The sequence below is a fragment of the Cupressus sempervirens genome, chromosome 4 (assembly GCF_028749045.1).
Source record: "Cupressus sempervirens isolate cs-2001-9-10 chromosome 4, ASM2874904v1, whole genome shotgun sequence".
Classification (NCBI taxonomy): domain Eukaryota; kingdom Viridiplantae; phylum Streptophyta; class Pinopsida; order Cupressales; family Cupressaceae; genus Cupressus; species Cupressus sempervirens.
The window spans coordinates 437,423,434-437,441,595 of NC_143121.1; the positions used below are offsets into that span (position 1 = coordinate 437,423,434).

The following is an 18,162-nucleotide window of genomic DNA, read 5'->3' on the forward strand; positions in this document are numbered from 1 at the left end:
AAATAGATAGCAAGTCCTGAATGCACAGCCTGATAGCAGTAGTACTGAACACTAGGAAGAGATAATGTTAGAATTCAAGAAGAATACTAACACTTAGAAAAGCGGATAGAGTGAGAGCAAGTGAGAAGATCAAACAAATGCTCCTAAGCAGTGATAGAGTATTTCTGCCCCCTCGGGATAGAAATTGAAATGAGGTAAGGGGATGCAAAAACTGACTAGAAATGAGAAAATTAGAATATAGCAATGTCCAAGATGATAGATAGATGATTAGAAACCAAGAATGACTATATAAAAAAATTGATAAAATGCCCCAGTTTGACTAGAGTTGACCTTGAAGGATATAGCATAAAAATAAGGTCGAAATGAGTAGAAAGGTGATTTTAGACATGAAATAGTGAATTTAAGTAGATATGAAGTATGGAAATGATGAAGAAAAGAATAAATGAAGATGCCCCAGTGATGATTCAAAGATTAGACCTCAAAAGGTCAGCTAACTGCTTAGAAGAAAGTAAAATTTTAAAATACAATTTTGACCATCAAGATGAACTCGAATTTGGATTTCGATCCCGAAAATGAATCTAGGACATCAAAATTATTTAAGAGGTCAAAACTTTATATAATGTGATGACAAGATAGAAAAGAAATGAAGCAAAAGATTAAGAAGGTGAAAAGACATGAACAAGAAGAAAGTAAAGAAATATATGAAAGGAGTTAGCCAATATGTCCACAAAAAGATGAAGAGAGAGCTCTCCCCATATGCAAGAATGCAAGACTAAGCTAGAAAATGAACCTAAAATGCAAGCTAATATGCAAAGTGTTTTACCAGCAAGAAGCACATAACATTTAGACTCTTAATTTCATCATTGAGCATTTATTTGGGACATCATGAGATCATACAACCATCACTAGTATAACTATGAGGATATGAATATGATCGATATTAGATAGGTATGTGGAAATCCAATCTAAGCATCAAAGACATGTAAGTCAAGATAACTACACGATTAGATTCCCTAAGTTTAATTTAGCAAGATTACACCTGTATCAAGGCATAAGCGCCATGATAAACCCTGAGTGCAGTCTTGCAAAACAATCAAGGATGATACATTTATAAGTCAAAGTGTTGAATAGGACAAGCATGAATGCTTACAACACTATAGACAGACAAAGTATACCCACAAGTAGAAATCAAGAAGACATGCCCCATGCCCCCAGTCTTCTAGTCAATGACATCTTCGAAAGACTATTAGGGAGGGAACACATGGCAAAGAAATCATCATAGACAACACACCAAGTAGATAAATATCAGCATAGCTTAGTCGTTTAGGTGTTAAAGTGTGTGTGTGCAAGTCACTTGGCCATTTCTTCCAGACTTGATTCTGATAGTGAGAAATATCGCGACATCGAAGACCGTAGGTAAACTATCTGTAAAGTGTTGAAAAACACTTGATGTCAAAGTGGGGGAAGTGTTGAGAAACACTATTTTGTGAGTTGTCAAAGAAACCCTAATCCACAAGAATATCTCAATAGGCTAAGTAGCTATGCCCCCAAGATGAGGACAAGAAACAATTCCAAGCTAGGAAATGTGTAGCAAAGTGGATGATTGAGATTGATAGACATAGGTGCAAGGGTTTCAAGTAGGGCCTGTTTCCAAGTTTTCACCACTTTGACAGATTTTTTTTTTTTTTTTTGGTGATACATCAAAGTGAGGTTTTCACTAAGATGATCATTTTTTAGAACATTTTCTAATTTTTAGAATTTTTTTCAGCATCATATATGATTTTTTGGATTTTTTAGAAGGTTTTAGAAATTACTAGTTCTCAAGCAAGATCACATTATTTTCTCCCAATGTGTAGCAAGGTGTAGGACATGATGGAGCATAAAGTTGGTGGATAGACAAAGATAGATAAGAAAGGAGTATGAAGCAAGTGAAAGTGATCCTCAAGGGCTGGCTCCTCAAGAGTACCCAAGCTAGGGAAAGAGGTGAAATAGTCATATGAACCATGTTTTGGATAAGCAATGGAAGAAATGAGCAAGATAGCATGTAGGATAAGCAGTGAAGCCAACAAGTGAGATAGCATGAAGCATGTAGTCCAAAAGAGTAGACATGTCAAGAGACCTATGAGAACCATGTTTCATTTATTATGATCAGGGTCAAGGGGTCAACTAGATAGTATAGCAATGGGATAGAGCATAAGAATAAAGCTCAAGATAGAGGCTATGAGTGAATGGGAGAGCACAATAGAAAATCTGGTGGATAAGATAGCCAATATGCAAAGATAGCTCAACATTGTCAAGATCAAAGAGAGAAGAGGGGATAGATGGATGATGGAAGAATTACACATGATGCCTGTTTGCCAGGTTTTCATCATGGTACTTATCCAAGGTACCACAAGATGTAGGTTTCACCATAGGATGCATTTATTTCTCTTTAATTTTGCTACCAAGGTGCCACAAGAAGTGGTTTTCACCAAGGCACATTTTCTTTTTTTTCCTTTTTTTTTTTTTTGAATTTTTAGAAAGAGCTCAAGCTTTTTGAATTTAGATAATGCTCCTATAGGAAAGATAAGCCATGATAAGCCAAGACCATAGAAAGGTATGCTCAAAGATGTTGATAGGGTGATGAAAGAGAAATGGTAGTAGGAAGAATATATGGAGGATAAGAGTTCATGTATAGAAAGGAGGTGTAAGCTTTAGAGGATTTCATGTGGGTAGCTAAAATATTGGACAAGATCAACATTGACACACACCTTGAAGGGTATTGGAACAATGGAGGAATCATGGATGAAGTAGCTTGAGGTTTAGATGTATGAGGTGGTAGAAGAGATTTGGAAAAAAGTCGAGTGGAAGGCTTTTGAATATTTTTAGGAATATTTTTGGAAGAAGATGGAATAGAAGCCTTTGGAAGCTTGAATGTCAACTTTGAAGTATTTTCAATATTCAAGTCTTCTAAAAGAGACTTGGGAATCCATATGGCTTTAGATTTTCCTTTGGATACTTCAAAACACATTTCTTCAATAATGGGTTTAGGAACCCATATTTTCTTTGGTTTAGCTCGTTGAGTAGTGGACCTTTGCGGTCTCTTTTGTGCATTCTCCTTCTTAGCATTCAGATGTCGATTAGATGGGACATAGTGATCTTTCTTTTTCAATGAATTCTTATATTTATTCTCACTTCCAAAGGAATTGGGATTTGTGGATGAATAAGGATGATATGACTGGTTTAGATGTATAGATGGGTGAAAAGTCATCAAGGTTGAGTGTCTTTGTTGATCTTGAGGTATTATAGGAGAGCTAGGGAATGAGCTAGGAGTGAATGTAGGAGATGGAGGAACATAAGGTCCCAATATAGATGGAAGGTTTGAAGACTTTAGCTTTGATGGATGAGGACCAAGGATAGATTTAGAAGATGCAAAGGGATAGTGGGAAGGGATATCAACATCTTTAGAGTGAGCAACATGGTCAAAGCCATCAATAGACTCATGAATACCACTGATAGGAACAACATTTTTAATAGAAGCACTTGAAGCTTGAGCACAATTTTGAAGTGGATATGGAGAAGTAGAACATGAGGGGATGCTTTGATCTTGACAAGTAGCTTTGGATAGCATATGAAGAGAACTTTTTTCATAATTTTCAGTAAGCTCAAGGGAGATAATGGAAGTGGTATCTTCATCATACTTAGGAGGTGGAAAAGATATAGGATATGGAGGGGAAAAATTTTGAAAGAGATGAACGGGTGCTTGATCTTGATCTTTCTTGACATTTATAGCTTTTTCTTTTTGAGAGTCCTCTTGACATGGAGCCACTTCTAATGACAAGGGAGAATGAAGAGTGAATAGAGTAGTGCTTGGATTAGGCATAGTAGTGCATGAAGGTTGAGGATGTTTAGGATTAGTAGCATGGAAAATGTTTGCAGCCAAGTGAAGGCTAGCTTGAGTTTCTTTTAGAGGTAGCCCTTGAGGATACATGTAGTCAATGTGGAAAGCATTAGGTTCTTTATTTGATGGAGGCATGTTGGAAAGCTTTGAAGTGTTGGTAGATGCATGAGTGTTGGAAGAAGTGGAAGATGTAGTAGAGCTGCTACTAGACATAGGTTCATTAATGTAATCTTGCTCATGAAAAGTATCCTCATCGCATGAATCATTAGAGGTATCAATAATTCCATTATCAATAAGATCTTGGATTTTATGTTTCAGCTCAATGCAATTTGAAGTACTATGCTCATTATGTTGATGATAAGAACAATAGATATCCAAGAATGGGTTTCCATATGAGCTAGACTTTGGTAACATGATGATCTTATTGCTAAGAAGTTTTTGCAAAGTGTCATCATAAGAATCTTCCAAGGGAGCAAAAGTTCTATTAGAAGTATGTCTAGGATCTTCTTGTTGTTTCTCAAGTGAATAGAATGCATTCATGTCTTCATCATTATCTTGGTCCAAGATAGGTCCATTTTGAAATTTTAGCATAGGCTCAAAGGAGGTATCACTTGCTTGTTCTCTAAAGAGAACTTTAGATCTAGAAGATGAAGACATTTGATGTCTTGAAGTAGAGCATGTAGACCTAGAAGAAGAGGATGACCTCAAAGAAGGTGACTCACATGCATGTAAAGACCTTAAGGAAGATTCATGTAATGATGCAATCTTCTCCTCTAACCTTTTCTCAAGTTTAGACTTCATTTCTGTCATGCGCTTAGAGAGATGAAGGTAAGAAAGATTATTTGTCTCTTCTAGTTCTTTGTATTGTGCATATAGATCTTGAAACTCTTTAGTGACATGGAGGATATCATGATCATCTAGATTTGGTTGAAGTTTGGTAGCACAAGGCTTAGATCCCATAGTTTTAGATGCAAAGCCAAGCATAAAAGAGCCTAGAGGATAACTTGATGTTGAAACTATAAGAGGTAGAGTGTTCACTTGCCAAGATAGTAGAGAGAGATTAAAGTGACTTGTCAAACAATATGTCCAAGAAACTTACGACATGAATGACTCAAGTCAATAGCTAGGCAAGATGCCAAAATAGCCAAATAGATAGAGCAAGTAGGGTGACAAGTGAACAACTCTCCAACCCAAGAGTGTTGTCAAGAAATCAAGGTAACCATTTCAGCAAAAAGATAACTAGCAAGCAAACATAGACCATGAAGATAGGAAGACCATGAGCGCTAAGACCAAAGAGCCACTTTAAGCATGTTCAAAAACTAGAGACATAGCAAATCAAAGTCAAATGATGAAACCCCCCTTAGCAAGCAACACAAGAAAATGTTTGCATTTGATGTTTTGACTTGGTTGAAAAAGTTTCACAATAGTTGATAACATAGCAAGTTTGATGTTCAAAAATAATTTCTTTCCAAGCAAGATAGTGACACATGGAGTATTCTTCAAACAATCAAGCAAGAGACAAAGCAACCTTGCATGATACAAGCATATTTGAGGTCTCAAAAGAAAGCCGTATAACTATCATCATGTGTATGTTCAAAACATTTTCACTGGTATAGCACATTCAAGAACACATCAAGCAATATCTACCTAGAAGTCATGGTTCATTACTCAACAACTTGGCCCACGCTTGATGCTCCTTTGCCTCACACCAAGTGGTTGCCCACAAGAGATATTGGCTTTGTCATGGAAATGCCATAAGCATAACCAAGGGAACACATATGGTGAGTGTAAATCTTGGGGTGATCCGGGTAGTCCACTAGGATCAATCCTTGCACCAAGAAGTTGAGTGGCTAAAAAGGGTAGTTAATAACTTAGGGTGTTTAGATAGGGCTTCTGTTCATAGTGTTCCTCTTGCTCCCAATTACGGGACACCTCACCTTGCGATGAGTAACCGATCTCGCGATCACAAGAGTACCTTAAGCATTCTTGCCTAGTGATCTCCCTATGGTCAAAATCCCATAAGCGATCACACTAGACGAAGATAAACACTATGTCTACCAAGGTTTTGTGTCCTTGATAGCCTTGAGTTTATAGTGGGTTGGAAGAGCCAGGTAATCGGCTTGTTCCCACTTGGGTCATTCCTCTCAGGTTGTTCGAGAGCAGGCCCTCTAAAGGATTCTAACTACACAAAGTGGATCAAATTTTGGAAGTCAAGATTTTTGGTTCACCACAAGGGTGAAGAGCATACTCTCCTATTCCAATCATTTTCTCCCAAACACGCCAAGAAGATTCAGTTACCCCTTGCTTTTGAAACCAAATGGCAAGTCAAGATTTTTGATTCACCACAAGGGTGAAGAGCATACTCTCCTATTACCAAAAGACTCTAATCACAAGTTTTATGTGCCTATGAAAAATGAAAAATTATTCAATGCCACACATGAAAAAAAAAAGCAAGAAATTTTGGGTTTTTATGCTTTGGGCAGCCCTGCAAACAATGTTAGTAGCCCTTGCGCATTTGAAGCTTTGACATGCGTTCTTTTTATGCAATGTTTCAATTTTTTTTTTTTCATAAGGATGGCAACCTGTAATCACAACTTGTTAGCACCAAAAGTTAGTATGAAATAACATAAAAATCTGCAATAAAAAGTGGTGAGTTGCCTCAAAAATCCAATTTATCTTCCAACCAAGTGCATGCAAAGAAAGTGCAAGTTAATCACAAATGCTCTCATTTTTACTCTTTGGTTTTGACCTAGTCAACAAGATTGGACTTTTTTTGCTATGATTTCATATCCAAAAATGAAAATGAAAAGAAGAGACCCCTATTAAAAATCAGAGAGCTTTCTAAAAATGCAAGAAATTTTAAAAAATCTCTTCATTTGCTCCCTAGAGATTGATTTTGTCAAAATAGACTAAATTTATCAAATTGAGTTTTTGATCCTTAATACTATCTCAAAATTCCAAAAACAAAGAAAGAACCCCCATTAGAATTCAAAAAGCTTTCTGAAAATGTAAGTCTTTCCAAAAAATGCACTGATTTGCAATCAAAAATGGCTTTTTATGAAAAATAAAGAAAAACTCATAACTTCCGAAAATCACGTCAAAATACTCTAAAAATTGGTCTGAGACATTTTGAGCATATACCCAATTTGTAAAAAAAATTTCAAAACCAAATTCTAAGCGGTTTAAAAGATATGATCAAATATTTAAACCAACTAAGTTTTTGGCCTTCAAACCAATTTACTTATGGGTTGGCCTTAAAACCAAAGTGATAATTCTACAAAAGCATTTGATTAGATCCAATATGCTGCTGTAAAAAACTAGAGATAAAAAATGAAAGCAAATGGAGCTAGAACTTGATTCAAGCCCCACGGTGGGCGCCAAAAATGTACACTCAAAAGTGTCCCACTCTAAACCCTTCTATCGAAACGATTCCATGAGTTGGAATGCTTAGATGCCGGCTTAGAGCTCCCTATCCATGGAGTGCAAGAGAGTATATTTCAAGAATAAAAAGGCTCTCAGATGAGCCTTAGAGATACTCTTCTTGCTAGTAAACCATGCAATGGGAGGTTCCAAAGACAAGATGCAAGAATGCAAATGTCCCAAGGAGTTCCTCAAGGATGTAATGCAAATGAAGATTAAGCTAGAATGAGAATGTCAAATGCAGCTATGCTAGAATATGAATGAGAGTGTTACAATCCAAATATTAAGCTATGTGAGAGATTATTGCAAAATAGAAGCTAAACTAACATGCAACATGAATCTAAGCTAAAATGCCATGGATGAGAGAATGTAGACAAGGAAGAGAAGTTCTCCACAAAGCTTCAAATAAAACCTGTTAGAAAACCTGCAGCATAACAATGTTCAAAAGATGGATTGGATCTAGGGGGAAAGCTCTCTCCCTTTTAAAGATGTATGGATGGTAGAGATCAAGATGAAGATGGTGGATGATCAACGGTGGAATTTGAAAAGAGGAGTGATCCATGTGCACACACAAATCAACCAATAGAATATAAGTTGACTTGTCATATAAGAAAAAAGTCACAAAGCCTTTTCTTTTAATTGCAAAATAGAAAAAGGACTTTATGTGTGCACTTTAAGTGGGTTATAAGAATGGGGTATTTTATTTAATTAAAAGGGGACATGTTCTTTTAATCAAATAATGAACTTAGGATAGCATAGTCAAACTATAGGTTATAATCAAATAAATTGATTATTAGCAATTTGGTCTAGATAAATGATTAAATTAATTTAGCCAAAATGCTGAGAAGGGGGCTAATAGTCTAGATGACCATTTTTAGGTGATTACAGGATTGATCTCAAATCAATGGCCATCACTATCTCACTATGGAAAGGTGCTCACTAGATATGTATGCCGAGATAGCAAATGGGGGACATGTGTCCCAATGGTCTGGTTAAGGTATTGACAGTTAGGTGCTCATAGTTAATGTGAGCATTGCAGTCAGGGTTTTGAGGAGGTGGTGCGGTTAGTCAGTTAGATTTGGTCAACTGCAGGAAGACCTTGCGAGGTAGTAGAAAGATAAAAGGCCATTGGCCCATGTGGCTCATTCTACTTGCAGGATTCAGTTTACCTATTGACTTTGCTGATCCACAAGCTAGAAGCAGGGGAATTTGAGTTTTTTTGTAGGATCTAATCCTTGTGATCAATGCCAACCACCCTCAAATGGGCACTAGAGTCAATGAATGTAGGAAAACACTCCACCATCTCTGATTCAATCCATCTACCTAGTTAGAACTATTTAATGACACCATTTCTATCTTCTTAGGGCACTGTTCCAACTGGAATTAGATATTATTGCATTTGGAGTTGTGCTTAGATCAGATTTTCTTCATATCTCCATGATCATTCTTTGTAGGGCTTAATGGTAATAGTTGTAGAGTAATGTCAATTGGAAAATATCCTAGTTATGCCTGAACTATAAAGGCATTTTTTGTAAATTTTGTTAAGATCGACCCTTCTCTAACTTCTCTAATATTGCTCTGCAATTTCATGTGTAAATTTCCTTTGCCTCTGAATTGTACAACATTTTGCCTTATCTCCTTTAGCCATTGATGTAAAGTGCAAGAACTATTTGCCTCTCATTGGTGTTTTGTAGAGATCTACAATCTGCATGACTGTATCTCTTCTGGCCTGTGAATGATATATAAGTGAATCTTCTCTTTCCTTGCGTCATTTATTTGGGTTTCCTGATTTGCATGTGATTGTTAGATTAAAGCAAGTCTAAATGTGTATATCTTGTGGTGTCATGATGGTTCAATAGTGCATCTATGAGCAGAGATTGGTTTAAACATTCTATTTTGGTGCATCACCATCTTAGGTTAGAATAGGTAGATTTACTTTCATGCATTCCTTCTCCCTTTTCCTCTCCAAGAGTAGTTAGGTGCACCCTGATAGTAAAGGAAACTAGCCTTCTCTAGAGATTCAGCCTCACAATTCAAGTCCCATAGCTTGGAGGTTGTTTCCATGTATCACAAAGTTGTCCTTAGGTAAAAACTTTGGACATGGGTGCAAACTTTTGTGACAACAGTTTTTGGCACGCTCGGTGGGACAAAGAAGTCTCAACTATATAAGTCCATTAGTTAGCCAGTTGATCCTAATACACTAAGAATTTGGGTGTTATTTTTAGTTCCATTAGCCTTTGGAGGCATCCAATCAAACACCATGTCAACTCTAGTGCAAATCTACTAGTTTCAAGCAGAAACAGTGCAGGTATGTAAGGATCATCTTTGATCTTTTTGTGATTTTCAAGTTTTCTATGAGATTGCAATGTTTTATGAAGCTTTGTCCATGGATACAATTCATATAAATAGTTATCATTCCCCCCCATATCATGAGAAGTTTATTCCTCAGCCTTCATATTGCCAATTTCAATCTCAACCCCAAGTTTCTTATAGTCAAGATGCTCAAAACTATTACTCTCTTCCTGTATCTACTCCGCTAGTCCAACCATCCTCATATGAGAAGCTTAAAGATATGATGTTGGAATTACAAAGGCAGACTGACTGCAAACTCTAGGAGAGGATTATGAGAATAGACTAGAGGCTATGTGAACAAGATGAGTTGTTGCTAAACCTTGATAGGTGACTTAATGAGGTTGCAAGGTAACAAGAACTTGAGAGACAATAGGAGGAGATGGCCTACCAGGCCTATCCCCAACAACAACAACAAGAGAGGGAGAGATGGAGACATTTTGAGGAGAACCTTGCAAGGCAAGTTGCTCCAGCAAGAGAAGAGGAAATGAGGCTCCAACTAGCTCATTTTCAAGTCAAGGAGGTAGATAAACCCACCACCCCCCCCCCCCCCCCCCCCCCTCCAAAATATGTCATCCCAAACTTTAAGAAGCCCCCTCCCTCACAAGAGCCTATTATTGTAGCCCTCCACCCCCTGTAAGAGAGAGTTGGACTAGTCATGAACTCCCTAGACCTATTACTATTTCCCTATTTCTAGGTGGGTCGGTTGTATGGACTCCTGATGGTCCAAATATGGAGTTTCAGGAGAGTGAGTCCAAACTAAAAAAGATTCCATGTGAGGAGTTGTAGTCTATTGAGGAGAACAAAGAGGAGACTGCTGAGCCAAAGGAAGAGGACCCAACCCTCTTATCTAAAGAGCTTCCCTCTTTTGTTGAGGAAGAAGGAGAAGACAATAAGGTTGTTCCTCCCCTTGAGGAACAAGTTATTGCTTTTGAGCCTTGCTAGTGAATGAGGATCTTCTAGAGAAGGAAGAGGATCATTTGCTATAGCAAACAACCCTCTATGATGTGGAGGATGGACAAGAAGGCCTCAAGGATAGCTTTTTCCTTGAGGAGGAATATGCTAACCTGCATGAGGTTGCCCCCCAGCCTATGCATATCTTTGAAACTACAATGGAGGAGATCAATGATGAGGATGATCTTCTGGATGAGTTGGATGCTCTCTTCTCTTCCATAGATATTGAATCAGTGTCTCCTATATATGAGGAGCATGTTCCACAACAACAACAATTGGAAGGTCACACCATACCATTAGATCCAAAGGAAGTGGTTCATGGGCAGCATGAACAAGATGTGGAAAAAAAATGAAAGGGGGAGCCACTTCTAAACTAGTTGAAGACTACCATTGCAGAGCATAGTCAAGTGGTCAAGGATGATTCCTATGGCCCTATACCATCAAGAGGATGCCCCATAAGGAATCTAGCTCTACAACAAATATACAAGTTGCCCCCAGTCATGCTTACTCCAAAGCATGAGGGAGATTATCACAAAGAGGAGCAGGTATGTTTTGCTCCACAAGGTAACACCCTGGTGTTAGAAAGCTTCACTATTTTCAACATTGGGAAGGAGGTGTTCCATGCAATAGTGTGCTTGTCATACCTGCCAATTTACCTGACTACCATTATGCATGGAACAAGGAACTAGTTGATAAGGAAGGGAAGCTATTTCAGAAAACCAGTCAATGGGTTTGTTTGACCCCTCTCTTGTAAATATTTGTATATATTAGAGTAGTTTTCTTTCTATTCATTTCTTGCTTTCCAACAAGTGCATGAGCACAGGCTGTCTCTCTATGAGGTAGCTAGTTTCTTTGAATTTTTGAAGGTTGCAGAGGTTTTTGGTCTCTGGTTCCAGTTACAGAGGCATGGTGTTCAGTGTTTTGCTACTGCAGAGGTAGGGTTAGGGTTTCATCATGCACAAGATCCATAGTTTTTATGACTTTGTAGCCCAATGGATGCATAAGGCCACTAGTCATATGCATAGTTGGCTTGTGTTCCCTCTAAGTTGCCAAAAATGTTACCATTTTTTGCCCCCCACCAAAAAAATTTGAATTTGAAAACTCGGCCCATCCAATGATCACTTCCATGTTTAATATTATTTAATTTTTGGGAAATACAAAATTAAACGATTAAAACTTTAGTGCATTTCTTTGTTTATTTTGACCAGCCTATAACTTTCTATGCCATAAGATCTTGCCTAGATCTATGGTGGGTGCTTTCCCACATTATCAAAACAAGCGATCTTTAAACATTGCAGGGAAGCCCCTTGGCGACACATGGATTGTGGGTCTATGTTCTTCTTGTGGGCCATAGGATACAAGGTGGCTGGCTAAGCTGGCAATTCAATTGGTGCCCGCTTTCCCACATTTTCAGCTTCATCAGACCTTCTGATAGTGTGGGGAAGCACTTTGGTGACGCGTGTCTAGATGACATCATGGTGGGTATTCATAGAGGTTCAGAATGCATGTGTTATGAGCATCATCAAATTTTTCGAGATCAACGGTTGACACATGCCTGCAAGATAAAGATACAAGAAGATTAAGGAATGCGGGCATGCACCCTAGTGACACCTGCGGGCATGCCCCTTTGTGACACATGGCTGGTGTGATGTCATGGGCCCACCCTTCTCAAGGAGGTAATGATGGTCTGACTTCCATGGTAGTTGTCAGGCAAGTCATAGTACGATGAGGGCATTTCATTGGCCCATCCAGCTGACTAGGTATGCAGTCCTGCAAATTTTTGATCACCATAGATTTAGAGAAGATCAAGGGCTGGCACTTCCCCACATTATAAAGTTGAAAGGAGATTAAGGAACGTGGGCAAGCACCTTGCTTTTGCATGTCCTTATGGGGCCAGGCTTGTTTCATAGGCCGCAGGGTGGTGCCAGTCATATGCTAGGGTGACACCAATTGGGGCCAAGTCAGGCTGAGTCTATTGTCAATGTATTTAGTGGGCCTAGGTTTTTGTGGATAGGCGTAGTATATGGATGATCTTTCACAATTTTTGACCTTGTGGAGATCAATGATCGGTGCTTCCCCGTAATATGGAGATGCAAGGATTTTAAATAATGCGGGAAAGCACCCTAGTGACATGTGTCCTTGTGAGCTCAGGTTGTTATGAAGCTACAGGGTGGTGCCAGGTCATGCTAAGGTGTATGCCAAAGGGTTCATGGGCCCAATATTTTTAGTGAATGATGCAATATATGGGGAATATTTTAACCGTCAGATCAAGTAGATCAACGATCGTCGCCATCTTGCTATGGTGAGTTGCATGGGGGTTACAAATAGTGATGTGGTGATATAGGACCCACCACTCTTCAAAGTACTTTGTGCGGTCCTTTACCCTTGGATAGATCTCAGATCAACAACCATTGCTATCTTGCTAAGGCAAGGTGCTCACTAGATATGTATGGTGAGATAACAAATGGGGAGCAATTTGGTTAAGGTATTGACATTAGGTGCTAGTAGTTAATGTGACCATCGTAGTCAACATTTTGAGTAGGTGGCACAGTTAGTCAGTTAGATGTGGTCAACTGTAGGAAGACCTTACGAGGTGGCAGAAGGATAAAAGACCATTGGATTTGGATTTGTGCTCAGATCAGATTTTCTTCAGATCTCCATGATTATTCTCTCTAGGGCTTAATGCTAGTAGTTGTAGAGTAATGTCAGTTGGAAAATATCCTAGTTCTGCCTGAACTATAAAGGCATTTTTTGTAAATTTTGTTAAGGTTGACCCTTCTCTGACTTCTTTGATATTGCTCTGCAATTTCATGTGTAAATTCCCTTTGCCTCTAAATTGTATTACATTCTGCCTTATCTCCTTCAGCCATTGATGTAAAGTGCAAGAACTATTTGCCTCTCATTGGTGTTTTGTAGAGATTTGCAATCTGCATGACTGTATCTCTTCTGGCTTGTCAATGATATATAAGTGAATCTTCTCTTTCCTTGTGTCATTCGTTTGGGTTTTCTGATCTGCATGTGATTGTTAGATTAAATAAATTCTAAATGTGTATATCTTTTGGTGTCATGATGGTTCAATAGTACATGTATGGGCAAAGATTGGTATGAATATTCTATTTTGGTGCATCACCCCATTAGGTTAGAATAGGTAGATTTTTTTTCATGCATTCCTTCTCCCTTTTCCTCTCCAAGAGTAGTTAGGTGCACCTTGATAGTAAAGGAAATCAGCCTTCTCCAGAGATTCGGCCTCACAGTTCAAGTCCCATAGGTTGGAGGTTGTTTCCATGTTTCACAAAGTTGTCCTTAGGTAAAAATTTTGGACGTGGGTGCAAACATTTGTGACAATAGTCTCCCAACTAAATTTTGGGGAGAGGTTGTGGCAACAATAGTTTACCTAATTAATAGGTGTCCTACAAAGGCAATCCATGATAGAATTCCAATAGAAGCATGGTCATGAGCAAGATGGACAGTTGAACACCTAAGGGTGTTTTGATTTGTTGCATATGCATATGTGCCTAAAGAGAAAAGGGAGAAATTGGATGACAAAGGTGTGAAGTACATCTTCACAGGGTACAACTCAGAATCAAAGGCATATAGATTGTATGACCCATTGAACAACAAGATGATTCTCTCAAGCGATGTAAAATTTCTTGAAAATTAGTCATGGTATGGACTGACTTATAAATCACCGAGCACCTTAGGTAAAGTGCCAATTATGAGTGAAGAGGATGTTGATGAACAACAAGAAGATGGAGCAGATAGAAGAAAAGGAAAGTAGCCTCAGTCATTGCCAAGCTCCTCTAGGCATGACCGAGTGTTAGTGTTGAGTAATAGTGAAGATCGAGCTAGTTGGAAAACCAGCAGCAGTGAAGATTCTGATCCCACACTCTCCTCCTTGTTACCAAAAAAGACCAAGAGTCTTAGGGAGATATACCAAGATGAAAGGTATGAAGATTATGATTAGAGTGTTAATTTTGCATTATTTTCTCATAGTGATCCAATATATTTTGAAAAAAGCTATTAAGGAGAAGAAATGGTGTAAATCCATGGATGAGGAGATGGATGCTATAGAAAGGAATGAGACATGGGAGCTAACCAAATTGCCTCCAAAAAAGCAAGTGATTGGAGTGAAATGGGTCTACAAGACCAAATGCAATGTTGAAGGCAAGATTGATAGGCATAAGGCAAGGGTAGTAGTCAAGGGCCACAAACAACAGTATGGAAGGGATTATGATGAGACATATGCCCCTATTGCAAGAATGGAAATAGTGTGTTCTGTCATAGAAATTACAGCTCAACACAAATGGAATCTATTTCAAATGGATATGAAGTCAGCCTTCCTAAATGGTATATTGAAAGAAGAAGTCTATGTGGAGAAGCCACCTATTTATGAAGTTTTAGGTGAAGAACACAAAGTATATAGATTTAAGAGAGCTCTTTATCGACTAAAGTAAGCTCCACGAGCATGGTATAGTAGGATTGACTCATATTTGATGAGAAATGGCTTTAGCAAAAGTAATGGTTAGCCTACTCTTTACATCAAGGTAGCAAATGGAAATGTGTTCATTGTTGTCTTGTATGTAGATGATTTGATTTTTACTAGTAATAAAAAGGCTCTAATTGGTGAGTTCAAAGAGGCCATGAAAAATGAGTTTGAAATGATAGACCTAGGTCTCTTGAAGTACTTTCTAGGCATAGAAGTAAAACAAATGCATAATGGCATCTTCATCTCTCAAGAAAAATATGCAAGGAAGATCTTGGAGAGATTCAAAATGACAAATAGTAAGGCAACCCCCACACTAATAGTAGTAGATCTAAAGTTGAGCAAGGAAAACTCTAGCAAGAGAGTGAATCCTACACTATACAAGAGTATGGTTGGAAGTTTAATGTATTTGACTTGAAGTATGTTTAATGTAAGTTTGATTTCTAGATTTATGGAAACACCAAAAGATTCCTATTAGCAAGTGGGAAAAAGGATCCTAAGTTATGTGAAAGGTACAAAGGGATTATGGATTTTGTATATTGTAACAAATGAATTTTAGTTGATAGGTTATACTGATAGTGATTGGGCTCGAAGTATAGATGATAGGAAGAGCACTTTCAGATATGTATTTCATATGGGATTGGGTGCAATTTCATGGGCATCCAAGAAGAAACCTATTGTTGCTCAATCTACAGCAAAGGCTGAATATATAGTAGCAAATGTAGCAGAATGTCAAGCTATTTGGTTAAGGAGGATCTTGAAAGACTTGAAAGAAAGACAAGAGGGTGGAACCACAATTTATTGTGACAAATTCTCTTCAATTACATTGTCCAAGAATCTAGTCTTCCATGGTAGAAGTAAGCATATTGAAATCAGATATCACTTTATTAGAGAGTTGGTGGAGAATGGGGATATCAAGATGGAATTTTGTAAGTCTAAGCAACAACTAGCAAATATTTTTACCAAGCCATTATGGATTGTAAATTTTGTACACCTAAGAGAGTGTCTTGGTGTAGTTGATGTGGATCAACAGTGATCCTTGTTTGTTTGGCTTGGGACAAGGGAGGAGTGTTGTAATATTAAATACAAATGGCCATTTTCCCCTGGAGCCAAATGCCCACCTACCACCCCTGATGGATTGTAGAACAGATAAAAAAAAATGAATGTGGTAGGTGAGTTTTCAAATTTTGAAAAGAGGGGGAAATTTTTATGGTAGAAGACAAAAGGAATATCTCACATTCATTCTAGTAGTAGAAGTTGAAGTTCAATAAAGCAAAGAAGATTAGAAGTTGCAAAGAGAAGATAAGTGATTAGTAGATCTAGTCGTCAAAGTGCAAAGATAGAAAGACATTCATTTCATGCCTGTAGATGCATGTATTTCTTCTCTGGTCTTTCTGTAAGTTCGTAGTTTATTGTGTGTTTCGACCTGTAAAGTAGTGATTGCTCTAAGTGATATTGTATGCAACCATTAGAGTTGTAAGTTTAAAGTTTAAAGGTTGAAGTTTCATCAGTTTGAATATTTAGGGTTATTTTAGGGTTTTCTTGTTGAAGCTGAATGCTCCTAGATTTTGTAATGGTTTTAATCAAAGTTGAATAGAAAGCAAAGAGGCATACTAGAATCCATTATTATTCCTCTATACATTGCATTCGAGAAGATTATTGTTGAATATTTTAAGTCGTGGCTCTCTACTTTTAATAGTGAAAACATTCACATTATAAACCAGCTTAGTTGACTTGGTCTTTATTTGAGTTTTTATCTTTGCAATTCTTGTCGAGCCCTATAGTGGTGACCAAGCTCATTCGGCATCCACATTTCTGAGTTCACTTAGCATCCATTGGTGCCGAGTTGCCCTTTTAGCTCGGCACCCTCTTGACACTCAGCTCCTTAAGGTGCTGAGCATAACTATCACTTGACACCTTCACATGCCGAGTATTTTTTTTAAATTTGTGATTTATTTTATTTTTTCACAGAAAAGCCAAGATTCTTGTTGGGCATGGCTTAGATCATGACTTGCAATGCTTGGGAATGGAATATCCTACCCATCTTATCAGTTAATATGAATTTTTTATTCCATTGATTTGATGAGGCTCAAATTAAGAGCATATTGTGATCATTTACAATTTTTGGTTTCTTAGGGACATTGCTAAGTACATTCCACTATCAAAGAGTAATAGAACCAACAATTCACTTAAGTATCTCGCTCAATCATTTTTAGGGTGATTGATTTTGCATCTCATTCATTTACATTGGCTTTTATATGAATAAGAAATCTAGCAAGATAAATTGGTCTTTGAAGGTATTATGTCAAAAATAAAAAAAAAGTCTCAATATCACTTAATGGTGTATTCTAACTTTTCAATCTATATGAGATTGATTACTAGGATTCTAGGATTTCTTATTTTTATCAGATTACCAAATTGTGTATTAAGTTTGATTTAGAAATTGAGTTTAAAATATAACAACAATGTAGATTGATATCAATGAAAAGATGTGTGTTTGTATGTTTTGCCAAGTATAGGATTCAGAATGGTATTGCTAACACATATAAAGATTGTGTGGCAACAATGCGTATTTACAAGAAAATGAGAAAGGAGGACCATTCTCAATCTGCTTCTCTCAGTGCAATTGAATATGTTCCCAAGAATATGGCATATTAAAGAATGAAATAGAAAGACCTAGAAAAATTGAGCCCAGAAACTCTGCTTCATATTTCACAATCTGATTTCTATTGTTGGTGCATGGATTCACAAGCAACTTGATTGGATATTTCATAGGAGAGATTGAAAATACAACAATCTAAAATGTATCTTATTATTCATGAGAAAGTTATTGTACAACTGAATCCTAGAATGGATAATCCTTGTCCTTAGGCTCTTTCCTTCTACATATTAAATTGCCAATATTTTGTCCTGTTAAAGCAAAAATAAATTTAATATTTGATTCTGCTCAAGAATGAAGTGTGTTTGATTCTGCTAAAAAAGAAGTGTGTTTTGGTTGTAGATTAATGAAAACATTATTAAATAGGTTTTCTATTTAGATGTAGTCAAATTGGTGAACCACAGTAAATTGTTGTTT

At 37.5% G+C, this 18,162-nt stretch overlaps 1 protein-coding gene across 1 annotated transcript in view; it reads left to right on the forward strand.

Annotated features, from left to right (window-relative positions):
• LOC149561889 (uncharacterized) overlaps positions 1-17,846 on the forward strand; it is a 43,125-nt gene extending 25,279 nt beyond the window's left edge. The window contains 5 exon segments of the mRNA XM_089827922.1: positions 11,470-11,543; positions 17,058-17,131; positions 17,216-17,303; positions 17,496-17,508; positions 17,757-17,846. Coding sequence (XP_089684048.1) covers positions 11,470-11,543; positions 17,058-17,131; positions 17,216-17,303; positions 17,496-17,508; positions 17,757-17,846 — 339 coding nt within the window.
• The last annotated feature ends 316 nt before the right edge of the window (positions 17,847-18,162 follow it).